The sequence below is a fragment of the Heterocephalus glaber genome, unplaced genomic scaffold (assembly GCF_053883595.1).
Source record: "Heterocephalus glaber isolate CG9 unplaced genomic scaffold, H.glaber_assembly_v1.0 deba00000122, whole genome shotgun sequence".
Lineage (NCBI taxonomy): Eukaryota > Metazoa > Chordata > Mammalia > Rodentia > Bathyergidae > Heterocephalus > Heterocephalus glaber.
In genome coordinates, this window is record NW_028258138.1 from 61,896,388 (window position 1) to 61,914,739 (window position 18,352).

The 18,352-nt window shown below is 36.6% G+C and overlaps 1 protein-coding gene across 1 annotated transcript; it reads left to right on the top strand.

The window, feature by feature from the left end:
* The first annotated feature begins 349 nt into the window (after positions 1 to 349).
* Abhd10 (abhydrolase domain containing 10, depalmitoylase) lies at positions 350 to 13,640 on the top strand. Its single transcript, XM_004835744.3, has 5 exons — positions 350 to 535; positions 2,716 to 2,899; positions 8,345 to 8,456; positions 8,822 to 8,959; positions 12,952 to 13,640. Exons 1-5 carry the CDS (start codon positions 403 to 405, stop codon positions 13,294 to 13,296), a joined length of 912 nt encoding a protein of 303 aa, XP_004835801.1. The 5' UTR covers positions 350 to 402; the 3' UTR covers positions 13,297 to 13,640.
* Positions 13,641 to 18,352: the final 4,712 nt, after the last annotated feature.

Consider the following 18,352-nt stretch of genomic DNA (forward strand, 5'->3'; position numbering starts at 1 on the left):
AGATGAAGGTCGGGTCTCAGAAGCCTTTCGGGTTCCAGCTGTTGGGGAGTCACTCAGACTTGGGAAGGTGCAAACCTGGCGTTCTGTTTTCACTAACTGGGATCCTGAGGATGGGATGGTTTCCCCTCGAGGAACGTTGGCTATAGCTCCTCTGGGCTATCAGCATCCAACTGAGACGGGAGCCTCTTGAGGCCACTTCCCCGCTGCCACAGACCAAACTGAAAACCGGTCCAGCAGCGAAAGAGTGGAAGGAAGGACAAGAACGCACATACTCACACTGTCCGCGCGAGGTTAAAACTCTGCGTCGCAGGTTAACAAAATTCTGCCTCCCCTCGGACGGCACACGCACAGCCTCCGAACCGCGCGTTCGGAGCAGTCCGGAGCGCGGTGGCCGATGGGAAGATGGCGGGCGTGTTCCTGATAGCTTCGGGGTCTTGTCGCAGCTGGGGCTGGGCAGCAGCCTCTTTCGGCCCCCACCAGGGCCTCAGCGCGTTACTAACACGGAAGCCCCAGCGGGCGCCCCGGCGGCTCCCAGGTTAGTGTCTGGACTGAGCAGGATGCCTTCTTTGGAACACTCGGTGTTCGGGCCGTTCTGCCCCCGTGCGTTTTTGGCGCTGTATTCAAAAATGCTTTCCCCGCTTTCTTAGCAGTCCACGTCTAGGTTAATTATACAGTTGAAAAGAAAGCAGTAGGATAACTCTGCCGCAGCCCTGGGGCATTCGAAGTCCTTATCCTTGCTAGCCTTTTACATTCTGCGGTTTAAGGAGCTCCTGCCCTCTGCGTGCTTTCTCTGCATGAAACGTCAACACTAGGAAAAATTAAGATGCAACTTTAATGCATTTGGTTATTAGTTGCTTCTAGGGCTTTACAGGTCGTTACTCTCAAATGCTTAGACATGCCTTCTCTTGACTTGAGGAAACTTAAAATATGAGACATGTTCTTTGTAGAAGTGTAGGTGCCTTCTTTAACTCCTGTTGTCTTGATGCTCCCACGCAGTGAAAGAATCGTAATCACTGCTCTACAAAGGAAAACAGAGTTTAGAACCATATATATGTATGTATGTGTGTATATGTATATCTGTGTATATATGTATCAGAATATACAATATGTGTATATGTATATTGTGTGTCCTTTGTGTGTTTTCACACCCTTCACACGCAGCTGTCAGGTGCATGGTGCCTGGAATGATAATTAACCTCATTGCAGAGACTCTTTGTTTCTAGTGAAAAAAACCCCACTAAATTTATATAATCAGTTTAACTCATATTCAATTGCTAACCAAAAGTGTGTATGGTATGTCAGTTCATTAAGAAGAATAACATACTCTTTCATCTATTTAGCAAATATTTATTGAGCATTTATGCACAGCTAATCCTTATGGTATAAAGATGATTTATGAATATAATATTAGAATTTGTCCACTTATAATTCACCAACATTAAATAAATTTTAATTTCTCGGGATATTTCTGTTAGAAGGCAATATTTGGAAAGGATTATTAGAGTGCTTAACTGAGGAAATTAGAAATGAACATTGTCGCTGATACAATGTTCTGACCAACATAACTGGCCCCCACTAGCCCTGTTTTTCACCTAATGTTTTAAATTTGACATATTTCTCTGTATATTAAAGGTTTGAAACAGTAGCATAAAAAGGGTAGATGTAAGCCTCCAGTTAAGCTTTAATAAATCAGCTTCACAAATCCAGAGTGGGGAAAACATTTACAGCACACACGGAAAGAGAAATTTTCACTAACCACAAGGAAGTAGAGAAAGACTGCATTTATATTTTAAAAAGATTTAGTCCAGAAGAACACTGCAAAGAAGTATACAAACCTAATGGCTTTGGAGGGAGGAAGTGGGATTTTTTTAAAAAAAATATTGAACTTTGTACTTTTTTTTGAAAGAGCAAGTATATTGACTTTTTAGTAGGAAAAAGATTAAAAAATGACATGGAGTAACCTTGTAAAGTTTACCATTTGAATTGTTCTATACCAGTCACAAAAGTGAAGCCAATAAATAAAACACAAAGGATGCAGAGTCCAGAGAGAAATCTTTTCTGAAAAAATGACACTATTGCTATTATATGTTATTCGAGACAGGAATTGCTCCTTGAATTCAATTCAGCTGAAACAAAATTATGATGCTTTGTTACCACAGTCCTTGATTTTGTGAGTGAAGTGGGGGAGTGAGAGTCAGTAATAAAAGGTTTAGGATGAGGATTTAGAACAATTTCCCAAAGGCTACCCAAACCTTTTTTTCCCCTACTCATCTCCCCAAAAGTACAGGATGTGAAACTCCTCAAACAAATAAAAAAGAAGCCAAAAATCTCACACGAGAAGCCTGAAACTGGTGTAGTTGAATCTGAATTTGATTGATTGATACTGTTTAGGACAGATGATATAGCAGCAACAGGAGAATGTTTTTGGATGAATCACTGTCTTTTGTTGCCTTGGAATTTCTGCCTCATTGTGTATTTTGGAAGAATGAAGATTGGACCTTGCTCAAAAAAGTTACTAATCTTGACAAAATTTTAAAACTAAAGACTTCATGCAGAGATTTGTTAATTTAATATGTACTTTGAGTCTGATTTTGTTTTTCCTATGAAATGGAAATAGTATTTAACATTAACTCAGTGAGTTAAGAAAGTTTGAAATATATGATTTTCTAAAAACTAGTTGCAAACTTTAATTTATGTTCTGTGTACTTTGTTTAGCTTGCAGACAAAAGACATCATTCTCTTTCCTTAATCGACCAGACCTTCCAAAACTGGCTTATAAGAGGCTAAAAGGCAAAAATCCAGGAATTATCTTCATTCCTGGCTACATCTCTAACATGAATGGTACAAAAGCATTGGCGATTGAGGAATTTTGCAGATCTCTAGGGCATGCCTACATAAGGTAGGAACCACACATTTCAGAGAACATATTGCTGTCATTTAGCATGTCAATATAGAATTACTTCTACTGTCACCAGTTGAAGCAAATGCCAGCACTTTAATAGATTCATTTATTTTATGGTCTGTAAACTTCTCTATAATTTTGTGATACAGGGTCATTGTAAAAGTAACCTTTAAAAGACCTTTTCAAGATGTCTTTGTGCCATACTGACAATACTGGCAGGAATGGACATCTTAAGGAAACTAGTGGTAACTAAGTTCTTAAGATACACTAATCTGTATGACAAAAATATATACTAGTTGGCTTTCTTGAACTCTCTTGTAATTATATTAGTTTTCTGTTGGAGATGTAAGGGTTTATTTGACCGCCTTCTAAAATATATATGTAGAAGTGTAAGAGTGTACATTTAACATGCATGAGGACCTAGGTTCAGTCCCCAGCGTCATACACAAAATTTGTCAAGTAATATATGTATTTAAAAGTGTGATAGCTAGATAAGGTGGCATACACTTGGAATCCCAGCATTTGGGGGCTGAATCAGGAGGATTGCCACAAGTTCAAGGCCAGCTTGAGCTATTATGGTGAGTTTGAACCCAGCCTGAATAATGAACTACATAGTGAAACCCTGTCTCAAAACACCAACAACAACGAAAAAGAAGTATTATAAAATTAGTATAGTAATTCACATTTCTGCAGATTTTTTTACTTTTACTCCTGTAATCTGATTATGTGTGAACATAAATAAGAATAGATGCTGTTTAACTAAAGCTTGATTTTATAATTTCTAATTTTTCACACAATTATTTTACTAAAATAATTTGTTCGCTTTGTTGTTAGTCCATCATGATCACTTATTTAAAGTCATTGCTATCTAATGACTATTAACTGTTGATTTCATTTTAGCTTATTATAAGAGGTTTTATCTTCTATTTAGATATTTCCCAATTTCTCAGTTTACTTTTGAGTTGATTTTTTGTTGTAAAATTTGCTAGAACAGAGAGTGGTTTAATAGAGCATTGGACTGGAATTTAAGAATTATGGGTTCTAGAATAAATTCTGTCAGTAACTGTGACCAGGCAAGTCTGCTAATAAACACTGGACCTCATTTTTTTATCCAAAAAAAGAGTTGAACTAAAATTTGAATTTTTTTCAGCATTAACAGCATAAAAATCTACTCACCTAAATTTTTAGAAGAGTAGTTTCACTAAACATTTAATAGTTCTAAAAAATACAGATATATAAAACTTTTAGATATTATCTGTTCAATATATTAATAGAATTCATGTCACTTAAGTGGAGTTAGTCTTAGTCCTATCATATTAACAAATTAATTTCATTTGCATATTTAGAGCTTTTAAAATCTCTTTTGACTTGGGCTCAGTGATTCTGCTGCCTACCTCGCAAGCGCAAGGTCTGGAGTTTGATCCCCAGTACCAAAAATAAAAAATCTCTTTGACTTAATTATTGTTATTCCCAAGACTGGAGTGTTTTTTGGAAATACGCAGCATTATACAGGTGTTGAATAATATACCAAGAATTATAAAACATTGTACTATTTTTTAAGGATCTTTCAGTTATGGTGGAAAAAATACAAATGAGAAATTAGACAAACACGTCAGAATGTGACTGTCAAAAGAGCAATATATTTCATTACCTAAAGTGAGAGAAAAAAAAACTGAGGAATTAAGTATATAGAAAAAACTTCAGAGTCCTGAATAATAGCCAAGATTTGGGTAGAAGGAAAGTGCTGTGAAGAGAGACTACCTTGAGCAAAATACCACATCAGAAATACAGTGTCGATAACACTGCGTTTTTTGCCCCCAAAAGAATTTGAATGAAAAAGTCACCATTTTAGTGATGCTGAATTTCAATTGAGACTATGACAGTTACAACCAATTCCTTTCTCCCTGTAAAACTTAACGTGGTGGCGCATGCCTGAAATGCCAGCACTTGGGAGGCTGAGGCAGGAGGAAACCCGCAAGTTCTAGGCCAGCCTGAACTAAATAGGGAGACCCTATCTCAAACCCTCCCAAAAAAGAGATAATGTAGGGTTTCTGTATTTTGGAGACCATATAAGTAATGCCTTTATAAAGTATACCCCCTTCACTACAAATTTATTTGATCAAGTCCCTTTTTATTTGCCCTTATCAAGTTGGATTTCATTTTAGCTTATTATAAGAGATTTGATCTTCTGTGTACATATTTTCCAGTTTACTTTTGTGGTGATTTTTGCTATAAAATTTAGATCTTGAATGATGAATGGCTAGTTTAATATACAAGAAATAGTACATGTGACCATATGAAAATGATTTATTAATGTCCTGTTGTCATGCATAAAATAAAACTGAGTCAGAGTTCAAGAATATAACATGGGCTTTTAAGGCCAATGCTCTCAGGGTTATTTCTAATAGTAAATTTGGAACTGTGTCCCTGGAGAATTGAAGCAGCTACACTACAGAGTACTAACACTACAGAGTAGTGTTACTGTTTAGCATCACTAAATATTTATATAGGCATGCCTTGTTTTACTTCAGATTATTTTATTGTGTTTCACAGATACTGAATTTTTTTTACAAAACAAATTTATGGCAATCTTGCATCAAGCAAGACTAGTGGCAGACACCATTTTTCCTACAACTTAGGTGCTGCTTAGTATATTTTAGCAGTAAAGAATTTTTAACAACAGGGCCAAAATTTGTATGTCTCACTACTGGGCAGCTTACCCCACTAGTGGTACCCTCACTACTGGGCAGCTTACCCCACTGTCCCATGTGTGGCTGTACCACTTCTGCCACCAGTGGTACAAGCTTCCCCATGGGACAGTCAGTCATGTACCGCTAGTGGTGGTTCAAACCAAAGGAAACATGTTAGTCAAAGTACTGCTTTTTGTAGGACATGATATTATTACACACTTAGTAGACCACACTGTAGTGTAAACATAACTTTTATATACATTGGGAAACTAAAAATTCATGTGACTCTCTTTATTGTAATACTCAACTTTTTGTGGTGGTCTAAAATGGAACCTGCGTTATCTCTGAGGCATCCCTGTTTTTCTTCACGAAGGACCTCACTATATATACATATTTGTAAGGTAGCTGGAAAAGATGCTCTATGTAACCATATCCATGTGCTCACCAGTGAAGGTAAAAGAAAAATCAGCTGGTCTCTTTCTCCCCTCTTCTTCTTAGTCTGCCCTCTAGTACCTTGGATTAAGGGGGAAACAATAACCAATTTAGACTACAGCAGCAGTCTTGTTCAAATTTCCCAAGGATCCAACATCATTTCACTTCAAACCTAAAGATGATTTTAATTTCATTTTCCTTTATCACTTTTAAGTCCCTTATGTCTTAGGAAATACATATTTATATACTGTACATCACATACCCTTTCTTACAACCTAAAAATACAGGGATTCATTAGTTTTTCACTAGATTTTAAGAATAAGAAAAGTATGAAAGCTTGATATTTGAATAAAATATTTTTATAATCTTTAATGTATTCATTTAGTCATACCATTACCCTCAGTGTGAAGTTTTCATGCCTAACTGCTGTGAAGAATGCAGAGACAATAAACTACAGCTTTTCCCTTCCAGGATCTTACAGTCCCCAGAAATGAACTCTTTCTCCTCCTTTCTCTTTTCCTTCTTTTTCTCTCCCTCCATCTCTTTCTCCCTCTGTTTTAAAGAGCAGGATATAATAAATTGTCTATGACTGACAAATTCTATGGACGTTTCATAAGGGAAAGATATTTTCAACCTAAATCAGATGCCTTTCTACCAAAAAGGTTTATTAGTACTAGGTTCTGAAAGAGAATATTTTACTGAAGAAGGTGATAGAGAAGGTATTCCAGGTAACCAACAAATTAATCAATTGGCTAACATAGTAGTTTCCTCTGATAAGGTGATAAAAGATCAATCTGAGATGAACAGAATATAATATTCTTAAAACATTAGTCTAAAGCACTAATGTTCTTCCTTACAGGGAGCCATTGAAGGTAAAGGCATAATATAATTTTCAAGAAAAATCAACAAGTATAAAGTGGATCTGTTAGGAGACAAGAGTCATGCAGACACAATCAGAAACTCTGATAATCTGCATTTAAGATCACGGAGATCTGCACCAAGATACAGGCCTTATCAAAGTGCAAATAAAGGGATGGATGTGAGAAGAAAAAAGATTGAGTTATGATGATACAAAGTAAGCAAGCAAATTTGGATAAGTAGTCTGCCCTTAACGACCTAGTAGTCTGATCAGAGCAACATAGATACTTAAAACTTTATTACAGCACACAATATGAAAAATGTTCAGTGCATACAAAAGACAGTGCCTGATACTAAATGGGAAGTTTTAGGAAATGACCTTTAGAAAAGGAGGTGACGTGACTTAAAGGATGACTAGGAGTTTGGGGAAGAAAGAATTTCTTGGCAATGAAAGAGTATGCAGAGGCTCAAAGTTCTGAAAGGGATTATCTGAGAATTAGTAGTATTCAGTATAACTGGGATTTAGGGTAGTCTGTGGGCATCAGATGATACTTTATGATTTATGGAGTTGAGACTTTGAAGGAGAGGTAGAATTTACAAATGAAGCATTATTTGTATCTGGATACATAGGAAGTTGGTAGGAGAATTGAATGTGTTTATGATAATAAATTTGGTTCTGGTCTCCTTCCCTCCCTTCATTCAGCCCTTACCACTTGCAAGGTACTAATACAGGCACTGAGAGTTTCCATTCTAGGACGAGAGGCAGGCCACAAATAAATATCTTTCATGTCAACTGGCAGTAAGTGCTAGCAAGAAAAGAAAAGAAGGAAATGGAGAATGATAAAGGAAGTACAGTTTTACTGATTGAATGGTTGAGAATATTTCTGGGGATGTAGTGTTTGAGCCAAAGCACTGAATGAAGTGAGGGAGCAGTCTAGTATCCAGAGATGGCTTGTCCACGTAGAGAGAAAAGCTAATGAGGCAGGAATGTGAATGTCGTATTCTTTTAACTCGAAGAAGGGAAGTGAGAATACAGTTGAGAGGGTTGGAGGGACAGTGAGGAAGGAAGAAGGGAGGTCAGAGAAATGGTCAGAAGTGTGGTAAGGACTCGATTTTAGAAGTATAAAAAGCCTTTGCAGGGTTAGTGCAAGACGTATTTGTTTTAAAAGGATCCTTAAGACTACTGTGGGGAACAGAATGAGAGTGCAACAGAAATGAGGAGACTATTACATTCGTCAGAAGATGGTAATGACTTGGACTAGACTGGTGGCAGTGAAGCAGGTAGGAGAGTGATTGGGTAGCAGAGATACCTGATGACAGCCAATAGGATTTGCTGAAATATACATTGACTGATGTTTTAGTATGTTTTAGGCATAATAATGAGCATTGTAGTATCTCTTTCAAAAATCAAAGAAGCAAATACAATATTTAGGTATAAATATATATTTTCCCCTTTTTCCAGGTTTGATTACTCAGGAGTTGGAAATTCAGAGGGTAACTTAGAAGAATGCACAGTGGGGAAATGGAGAAAAGATGTTCTTTCTATAATTGATGATATAGCTGTAGGACCACAGGTGACTGTTTTTGCTAAATATGATGATAATTATTAATTGTAACTATGACATTTAAGATATTATAGATAGGAAAATTGATTTAATATTTTAAATGTTTAACAACTTTGATAAACAATTTCAATTTTAAAATTTTCTGTCATTTTCACATTGTAATATAAGTAGCAATTTACTTTTTATAAATTTTATACTCATTATATTATAGACCTAAAGTTTTACAAAATGTTAATTGAATTCTTTACCAAATATTAGAAGTCCAAGAACTACATCACATTTTTTAAAAAGTACATACATTTCTATTAAACTGTCTCATTGTCTTTGTAGAAAGAAAAATTCCGATTTAAAGCCATATGTGTTGTCATTTTTAGATACTGGTTGGATCTAGCCTTGGTGGGTGGCTTATGCTTCACGCTGCACTTGCACGACCGGAAAAGGTCATGGCTCTTGTTGGTGTAGCTACAGCTGCAGATGCCCTAGTGACACAGTTCAATCAGCTTCCTGTAGAGGTAAGTCACAAGTCCCTTTAGCAACTTCTGTGTATACCTCCTATCATTCTTCTGCCTTCTCTGTCTTTCAACATTTATGTCTCATCTATGCTTTGAGCTACTACACTGACCCATCTTTATCTTCGCTGCCTTTTTGTACATAGTCTGTTTGTCACATTTAACTAACTTGGCCTTTATGACTTCCTTTTTTCAGTCCTTTCAAATTGTGCTGCTAAATAGTTAAACCATTTAATGGATCACACTTTACAGGTTTTTTTAGTCACATCGACTTATTTGGATCATGTATCACGATCTCGTTTTGTACCTCTTATTCTTACTTTGTGGCTTCTGGGCAATAGTGCTGGTTCTTATGACCATGTTAGACTGGACTAATCTATTCTGAAACATTTTAGCCTGAAAGCAGCCTCAGATAATGTCAGCAGACCTTATCAGTCAATCAGTGTTAGCACACTGGAGATAAAATTTTCCATTTCTGGCTTTGTTGCTTAGGTGCCATTCCTTTTCTCCTCCTGATTCTTACCTTAAAGGAAAAAAACTATGCATTTCATTATTAGTGTGCTCTGAAGCAAATCATGATAGAAATGCAGTTTCTGAAATAAATGGAAAGATATTATTATACTGTTATTGGACACGTTTAAACACTTCAGTTGTCAGCAAAGATAAGAAAATAATGAGTGATAACTTTATTTTCTATGTATTTTTGTTTCTTTGTAGTTGATTTTTTTTTTTTTTTTTGATACTGGGGATCAAACTCGGAACCTTGCACTTGCAAGGCAGGCAGCAGAACCACTGAGCTAAATCCCCGGCCCATATGTATTTTTGTTTGTTTTGCAATCAGTTGAGTTCTCCTTGGGGTTTCTTCCTCTTCCCCAAGGATCTAAATTTCACCTGTGAGCCAGACATAGTTGGTGGCCAGTCTGAGGCATAGAAATTAAAGAAAGAAAAACAGTCTAAAGCCAGGCATGCCTGTAATCCCAGCACTCTGGGAGGCTATCACTGAAAGACACAAGTTTGAGCCCAACATGGGAGACTTAGTGAGACACCCTGTCTCAGAATTTTTTTTAAAAGCCTGGGGTTGTAACTCAGTGCAAAGGCCCAGGGTTCAGCTGCCAGTACTGCAAACCAAAACGAAAAACACTCCAGAACACTAGTTCAAGAAGTATGTTCCCAGGCCAGCAGATCAGCGTCACCTAAGAACTTGTTAGAAATGCAGATTCTTGAGCTTTATCCTCAATCAGACATTGAGGGTATGGGCTTAGTAATGTATGTTTTAACAAGTCCCCCAGGTAAAGTTTGAGAATCACTGTTACAGAGAATTCAAGAAGATGAGGAGAAAAGAAAAAGAAGAAAGTGTGTAATGTCAAACAAAGTCACTGACTTTTGGCTCAAGTTCTGCATTGAAATGTGGGCCACATATCATCTAAATTAATTCATAGTTCATCTATGGGCTGGGGATTTAGCTCAGTGGTTCCGCCGCCTGCCTTGCAAGTGCAAGGTCCCGAGTTCAATCCCCGGTACAGAAAAAAAAAAAAAATGTTCATCTAGATCTTCCCACCCAGCTTCTTAAGAAATAATATTGAGTAGTCAAGAGTCCTCAGATTATCTCCTATCAGTGCTAAAATTACGAAGCTGATCTTCTGTGCACTTATTTACAATTTCTGAATTTTTTCACTTTCTTTTTTCTCATACATAGTTGCTCAGTCCTCTTGCTTTTTCCATCATTACATTTTCCTACACTTAAACTTGGACCCTTTCCTCTATCCTCTTAATTCAGAAATACAATGCTTCTCATGGTAGAGAGTCACTCAAGGATATAACAGATTGAAAAGGAGTTTATTACACACTTTGGGGGAGGTATTGGTAAATGACAAAACTATGTACATTTGTTTCTGCATTTGTTTATCTGCATCACTCAGTGAGAGTAAGGTAGATCACTTACTACATGCCCAGGTAGACCTGTAGTCTATAAATCAGGGCATCATACAATTGCTAAACTTAAATTAGGTAAGAAGCAGTTGTTAGCAGAAGCACATTCAGCCCTAGTTTACTTAGGAGTAAAAGCTTGGCTAAGGAAAGAGCAAGGATACTGGAGCCACTGTCTCTTTTCCACACTATCAGCTAGTGTAATGGTGTCAAGGGAGCAGAAGTGGAGGATTGTGCCGTCTTCTATAACCTTGGGACTATGACGTGCAACACTTGTCATTCTTGCCTTGGAACTTGACTGACTATAATCATTATCTTTCTGTGCTAGAGACAGGATCAACAGCTGTTTGGACTCTGAGCTTCTGAAAACCACATTGCCTTGACACAGTCCCTTCTTATATAGAACTTAGTTACTTTACATTGTCTTCACATTGTCTTTGGGTAATACTGCTTTTGTCGGCTCTGAACTTCTTTTTTTTTGGTACAGGGGATCAAACTCAGGACCTTCCGCTTGCGAGGCAGCAGGCGGTGGAACCACTGAGCTAAATCCCTGGACCTGAACTTTTGCTTTTGAGAGTATGAGACATAAAACATTTTATAAAGTTAACTTTGCTCTTCAAGTGAATCATACTCATTCAATTCAGTGGCAGATAACAAAGTTAGTTAGAATTCAGATATGATTAAAATAAAACTATTATTAATTCAATGTTTCAGTAATTTGCATAGCTTCCCTGTCAGCTAATAACCAATGGAACTAAGTTAAAAAATATGTTAAAATGCCTAAATACGTATATATTATGTGTATTTTGTTTTTAAATTCTGATTTTTTATTTTTATATTTCCAGTTAATTATTTTAAACATGGAAAAGTCTTAGAATCTTTATTAAAGCTTACATTTTTTCAAATATGTTGTAAATGGCTTCCCTTTTGTTATAGTTTCCTTTATTTTTTAAAAATTTTTAAATTTTTTTTGGTACTGGGGATCAAACTTGGGTCCTTGCGCTTGCGAGGCAGGCAGCGGAACCACTGAGCTAAATCCCTGACCCAAGTTTTCTTTATATTTGATAAGACGTCCACTTGTTTTTCTAATGAGAAATGCCCTTTATATCGTATGATTTAAAGACCCTTTTACCTATACTTATACCTATACCTATACAAGAGCTTTATACCTATACCTTATACCTATGCAGCCTATTTATATTTTAAATTCTAATAATTTTCCCTAAGAATTTGTTATATACAAAAAGCATTGGTGCTTAAAGATGTCCAGTGTAAGATTAATTATTGACTATTCTGCAGCCTTTAAAAAATTTTTATAAAATTTTTTCAAGCCCAGAAATACATACACTATGTAATAAAGCAGCACAGAAAAATGTATAGGAATGTGTAATAGATGATATATTTTATATAATTCCTATATAAAAATAAAACACTTTGAAAAATATGGAAGAAAATAAGACAAAATATTAATGATTGTGATAACCATGAGGTAGTATTATGAATCATAGTTTAGAAACTTTTGGATTTTCCATGAAAATATATTATTTATTATAGAAAATTCTAATTTGTAATTAGAAAAATTAAGACAAATAAATTATAATCTAAACAGTAGTGATTGTGATAATCATAAAGTGGTATTATGAATAATTTTATAGAAACTCTTGGATTTTTCATGAGAATATATTATTATAGAAAATTCCAATCAGTTGTGGTGAAGTAATACCTTATTTATGAAGTTATATGATGAAGTTAGACAGATCAAAGTTTGAGTCCTACCCATAACCATTTCTAGCTATTAACTTTGAAGATGACATTTAACTTCTCTAAACCTTAGTAGTATCTTCTATGAAAAGGGGAGAATAGCAGAATTATTACCACGATTTTGTGAGGTAATATGTTTGAAGTACCTGTCACAGTACCTTGCACATGGTATTTAGTTTTCGATGCTTATTGTTGTTATACTTTTATCTCTGTCCTCTGATTCAAGAACTGCTTGTTTAAGGCTGTTCAAGATTATTGCAGTGTTAATGTGCGTACATACTTTTGTTTTCCTCGCTTTTCCTCAATAGGTAAAAAAAGAAGTAGAGATAAAAGGCACATGGTCCCTGCCATCAAAATACCACAAAGACGGCTTCTATCGCATTCAGTACAGTTTCATTAAGGAAGCGGAGCACCACTGCTTGTTGCATAGCCCCATTCCTGTGAACTGCCCTATAAGATTGCTCCATGGCATGAAGGATGACATCGTACCGTGGCATACGTCCATGCAGGTGGCTGACCAAGTGCTCAGCACTGATGTGGATGTCATCCTCCGAAAAGATAGTGATCACCGAATGAAGGAAAAGGCAGACATACAGCTTCTTACTTACACGATTGATGACTTAATAGACAAACTTTCAACTATAGTTAACTAGAATCATTTTTAATTGGTATGTAAACTAACATATCCAGAAGATTGCAAGGGGAATAGAAAATCAAAGATCTTAATCCTTTAGGGTTTTCCCTCTTACCTCTGTTTGTAAATATCAGATAAGCATTTATTTAATGCTTATCTGTCTCTGCACAGATAATACAAATTGTGGCAAAAATACCGGCTGCTGTTTGGACAATTTTCTCCTTCCTATAATCTTTCATTTTTTAATTAAAATAATTCCTATTTTTTATCCAAGAGATGTTTACCTTTCTTATGATTATGTTAGCTGGGCCAGCTCTTATGCTCTTATCTACTTAGAATTATTAATAAAGCTTGAATACTTTGGTTTTTGTTGTTTCTATTATATATAGAAATTTATAAAATAATTTCTGATTTTAAAATGCTGCAAAATACAAGAAATGTTTGTTGAAATAAATTGAAATGATTGAAGAACTATCTGATGCATAATAAAGTTTAAAAGTAAAAATATGTCATATTTGAACTTACAAAGTTTTGCTTTTCTAAAGGCTCACAACTGTCCACAGTGATAGGAGGAGCTATTTCTCCATTTTGGCTTACATGTCATGTTTAAATGGGAAATTCATCTTAATGATGTATCATTTCTACATAATAATTGGTGAAACTGAGAAAATTGATCTTTCTACATGAATGCCTACTTGCAGAAATATTTTGTCAATAAGAGCTGGGTGTTTGCCACTTAAATCAGAGGACTTCTGAAGTGTGGAGTCAGTAAAAAAATACATGCAAGTATAAAAGGGTTTTTTTCATAATTAAAATGATCATGTATAGTGATCAGCCTTGATGTTATTGAGTTGGTGTTTTTTAGCTATTAATTTTGGCTAGACTTTAGTCTGGTTGGCTTGTGTCTGTCAAAGTAAAACTTTTATTAAGTCAGCAACATGACTCATACATAAAATGAGCATGTGTTAGAGATTTAACTCATTAATGAGGGAGCCGGCAGATAGTAAACCTGGTTCAAAGAACAGTTTAAGAAATGGAGTATTTACAGGCATTGAAGAAAAGAATTTGGGATGAAATTGCAGTGCAGAGAAGTGTTCTCTAGCAGACTGGCTGGTTATCCCTAGAGACCTGCTTTATGAGGTTGGCCACTGGCTGGCATCTGGGAACTTGAATTTCAAGTGGCTTCCACCATCCCCACAACTGCGCAAAGTAGCTTGCTGTGCTTAAGCCATCTACAAACAATAAGGCTTGTGCTGAACAGCTGCTTTTCTTCTTGGAGTCCAAAATTTTGTATGCACTAGGTAGACTACCTATGAAACCAGCCGCCAGTAAAAACCCCAGGCACTGAGTCTAACAAGTTTCCTTGGTGAGCAAAATTTCATATGTGCTGTTGTAAGCCATTGTTGGAAGAACTAAACTCAGTCTCCGTGACCACTGGAAGAGGATTCTGAACACTTGCACTTAGTTTCATCAGACTTTACCACACATGTTTTTGTCCTTTGCTGATTTTACTTTATGAAATATCATACCTGTGAATAGAATATATGCCGAGTCTTGTGAGTCCAAGCAAATCTTCAAACCTGAGAATGGTCTCAGGGACCCCTGATGCAGATACGATTAAGTTACAATCCATGAGTAATCTAGTATACCTCAGAGAAATCACAAATTAAAAAAGAGGAGTGCCTGGGGCTGGAATGGGTTGTTAGAGGATGGCCCTGGCTATTGTAGGGCCTATTGTGCCTAGACATTGCTAGTCATGCAGATTACTAGGAAAATGAAAGAGGAAAAGAAAGGCCCTATGCATGAGAATATTCTGAGGTTTTACATAAAATGTAATAAATATGGTAGAGATTCATAGAGTACATGTAGGGCAGTACATTTAGCTTTCCAGAGATTGAAAACATATTCCAAGAGATTGATTGTGTTTTTCAGCCCATTGTTAATTACTCTAGTATTTTTTCCACTTTCCCCGCAAGCTCTTTTTTTTCTGGAATTAACTCTGTGCTATGTATTCAGCAACACATAAAATGCTTGTAGAGCCAGCATACCCTGCACACCTTATCATTTGGAATTCCTGCATTATTCTAAAAGTGGTGTAATCCCTGCAAACCCTCTCAGCATGTTCAGTGAAAAAGAGTAAGGCAAATACCAATTGAAAAGAACGCTAATTGAGCCCACATAATATATTACTCTGCATCTTCTGAGTCCCAGAAAATCTTCTGTTAAGCTTAGCAAGTTCCAGACACATATGTAAACAATATGTCATTCTCTGATCCTTGGAGGAGAGGAAGAAAAGAGCTCTGGACAGGCTGTTTTATAAAGCATGGAGACAGATAAGGGAACTTTCCTCACCTCATAACTTCCTAGACAGTCCCCAAAGTATGTCAAAGTCCATTACATTTGGAACAGTTAGGGAAAAACATCTAAAGAGCTCCTATTTTCTGGAAGAGGGAAGAAAGCAGGTGAAATTTAAATGCAGTTATTCCCAGATACCTACGGGGTTTGTTCCAGCACTCCCAGAGGACATCAAAATCCTAGAAGTCCCCTATTTCTCCTATAAAATGGCATAATATTCACAGTAACCAACACACATCCTCCTGAATGTTTTATTTAGATGGTCTCTAGATCACTTACAATAACCTAACACATTGAAAATGCTGTGCAAATCATTGTTATGCTATGTTTTAGGGAACAATGACAAGAAGTCTGTACATGTTCAGTGCAGACAGACACACAGTTTTCAGTCATTTTTGATCCTCATTGGGTTCCTCAGATGCAAAACCTGTGAATACATAAGGACAACTGTATACCTTTTAAAAACTCCTCTAAATAGAGGTCCAATATAACTTGTTAGAAACACTCATGTAGTATATAGAACTTGTATGAAAACATGTGATGCTTAGTGTATTTAGAGAATATATCTAGAAAACCTCAGGCATTTTAAAAATCCAATATGTATTTTGGGGAAAATATCCTTTCTCATTATATCTTCCTTTTCCTAAGCTTTCAGATTTTTTTCCTATAGTTTACAATTCTACCCCAAAAAAAAGCTTAATTTGTTTTTCATTAATGTTTCCATCAGTGACAGAAGGTCCAGTGCCTGCCAGTTTCTCTGTGAAGCCCTTCCTGATTCATCCCCATCTCTTTTTTCCAGAAAGTTGGTTGCTGGATTCTCTTTTCTCATGAAGAGCGCTCTATCCCCATATTTCTTCCTGCTTTGAACTTCTCAGCCAATGTATCAGCCTCCTCGCAAAGGACCTTAAGCAATATCACTGGTGTTTATGGTTTTAACTACTACCTGCATGCAGGATTCAAGTACATTCTACAATCTAGATTTCCCACTTCAACTCCAGACTCACAAAACTAACTGAATAATTAACTCAGACCTTGAGCCTTCCCATTGTGGTTAACTCAAATCTTACTATCTTTTCCCCTTCCTGTATTACCCCACCTGTAAGTTTTTTTTTTTTGCTTTTTGACACAAGGTCTTACTATGTAGTTCAGGCTGGCCTTGAACTTGAGGCGATCCTCCTGCCTCAGCCTCCTGAGTGCTGGGATTACAGGTGTGTACTACCACTCCCGGTTACCTGTAAGTCTTTTTGCCATAAATAGCACCACAATCAATTACTCAAGTCAAACTGTGAGCCATTCTGATAGTTCCCAATGAAAATTTTCAAATTCTTTTTCATGATACACAATTCCATTCAAAGATGATAAATATTAGCAAATACCTTGGGGCGGGGGCTGATTTGTAACCATGCCAACATCCATTGCATTATGTAAGCGCTCCCATCATGGCTGGTCTCAAACTTCCACCATGACATCTCTGAATATGAAGTTGGGAAGAAATGCCCAGTAGCATACCATTCCACAGGGTTTGCAGCATTCAGAGACAATAAACACAAATATCCTCAAAAACATAGGCAATGGGGAAATGTAGCAAAATAAGCTTTTGCTTTGAGTACTTAACCTTTGTAATTAATTCATTTAAGAGAAAATTAATGTAATGTAATTGCTATAAATGGCTACATTTAAAAACTGGCTCTCAAAATTCATGAAAATTTATCCATGAGTACTTGCAAGCATTGTACTTTATAATTGGGATCCTGCTTGAGAATCCAGTTGCATTTTCTTTCTGTGTCTCCCCTTGGGCCCTATGCTTTGTTGATTAGGAACATTTTCACCTTCTTAAGTAAGCTGTCTTTGCCATCAGTACTCTGTGGCCTCCTTCCTAACCCCACCCACCTGGCAAATACTTATGTATCTTTCAACATGCAAAGTCATCTCATTTATAAACATTTCCCTAATTCCCTAACCCCTTCCTCTGGGTTAAGTGTAACAACATGAGCGCCTCATGCATACTTTTACCATGAGATCTGGCTGGTGTTTATTGTTTACAATTTTAACTTTACTACTGGACCAATTTACCATGCTTCATTTTTATACCTTAGACACATAGGCCCTTGGAAATTTTATTGAAAAAAAAAAAAGTAACTCTAATGCTAGTCAGCATTCAGTAATGCACATTCAGGGTGAGCCAATTTCCAGGCAATCCAGCATTTTTCCTCTAAAGGTTTCCTCTGGATTTCTAGACACTTACACCCTATGCCTTGCTGTCCCCACCCCCAACCCCCACCACTGCATCCTCTCCAGAGCCATAGGTTCAGTCCCTCACTTGAAGCACACTACCTTTTCTGTTATAAAGGAAAGGAATCCCTGGGTACAAAAGATCTGTGGGTAGGGGGCGAAGAGAAGAGAAATATAAAAGAAAATGACAAATGGACATCCTTAGAATCCTATCTAATTTTTTTAATAACAAACCAAAATCTTCGGACAAATGCCAGTCTCGGAGAAAGAGACATGCTTTCCGATTGGGCCTCTGTCCCTTGAGTCCCAGATGGGAACTAACCTTATTGCTGCTGTCCCAGAGGCAAACTGTGACTTTCATAATTCTGCTGCTGATCTGCCTGCTCTCTGCTTTCCCCCTAAGCTCCAAGTCTCTGGAGACAGTTCTGCTGGTGTTTGAATTTCAACAGATTCCATGAAGCAACAAGCTAGCTCTTTAGCTCTTTCTA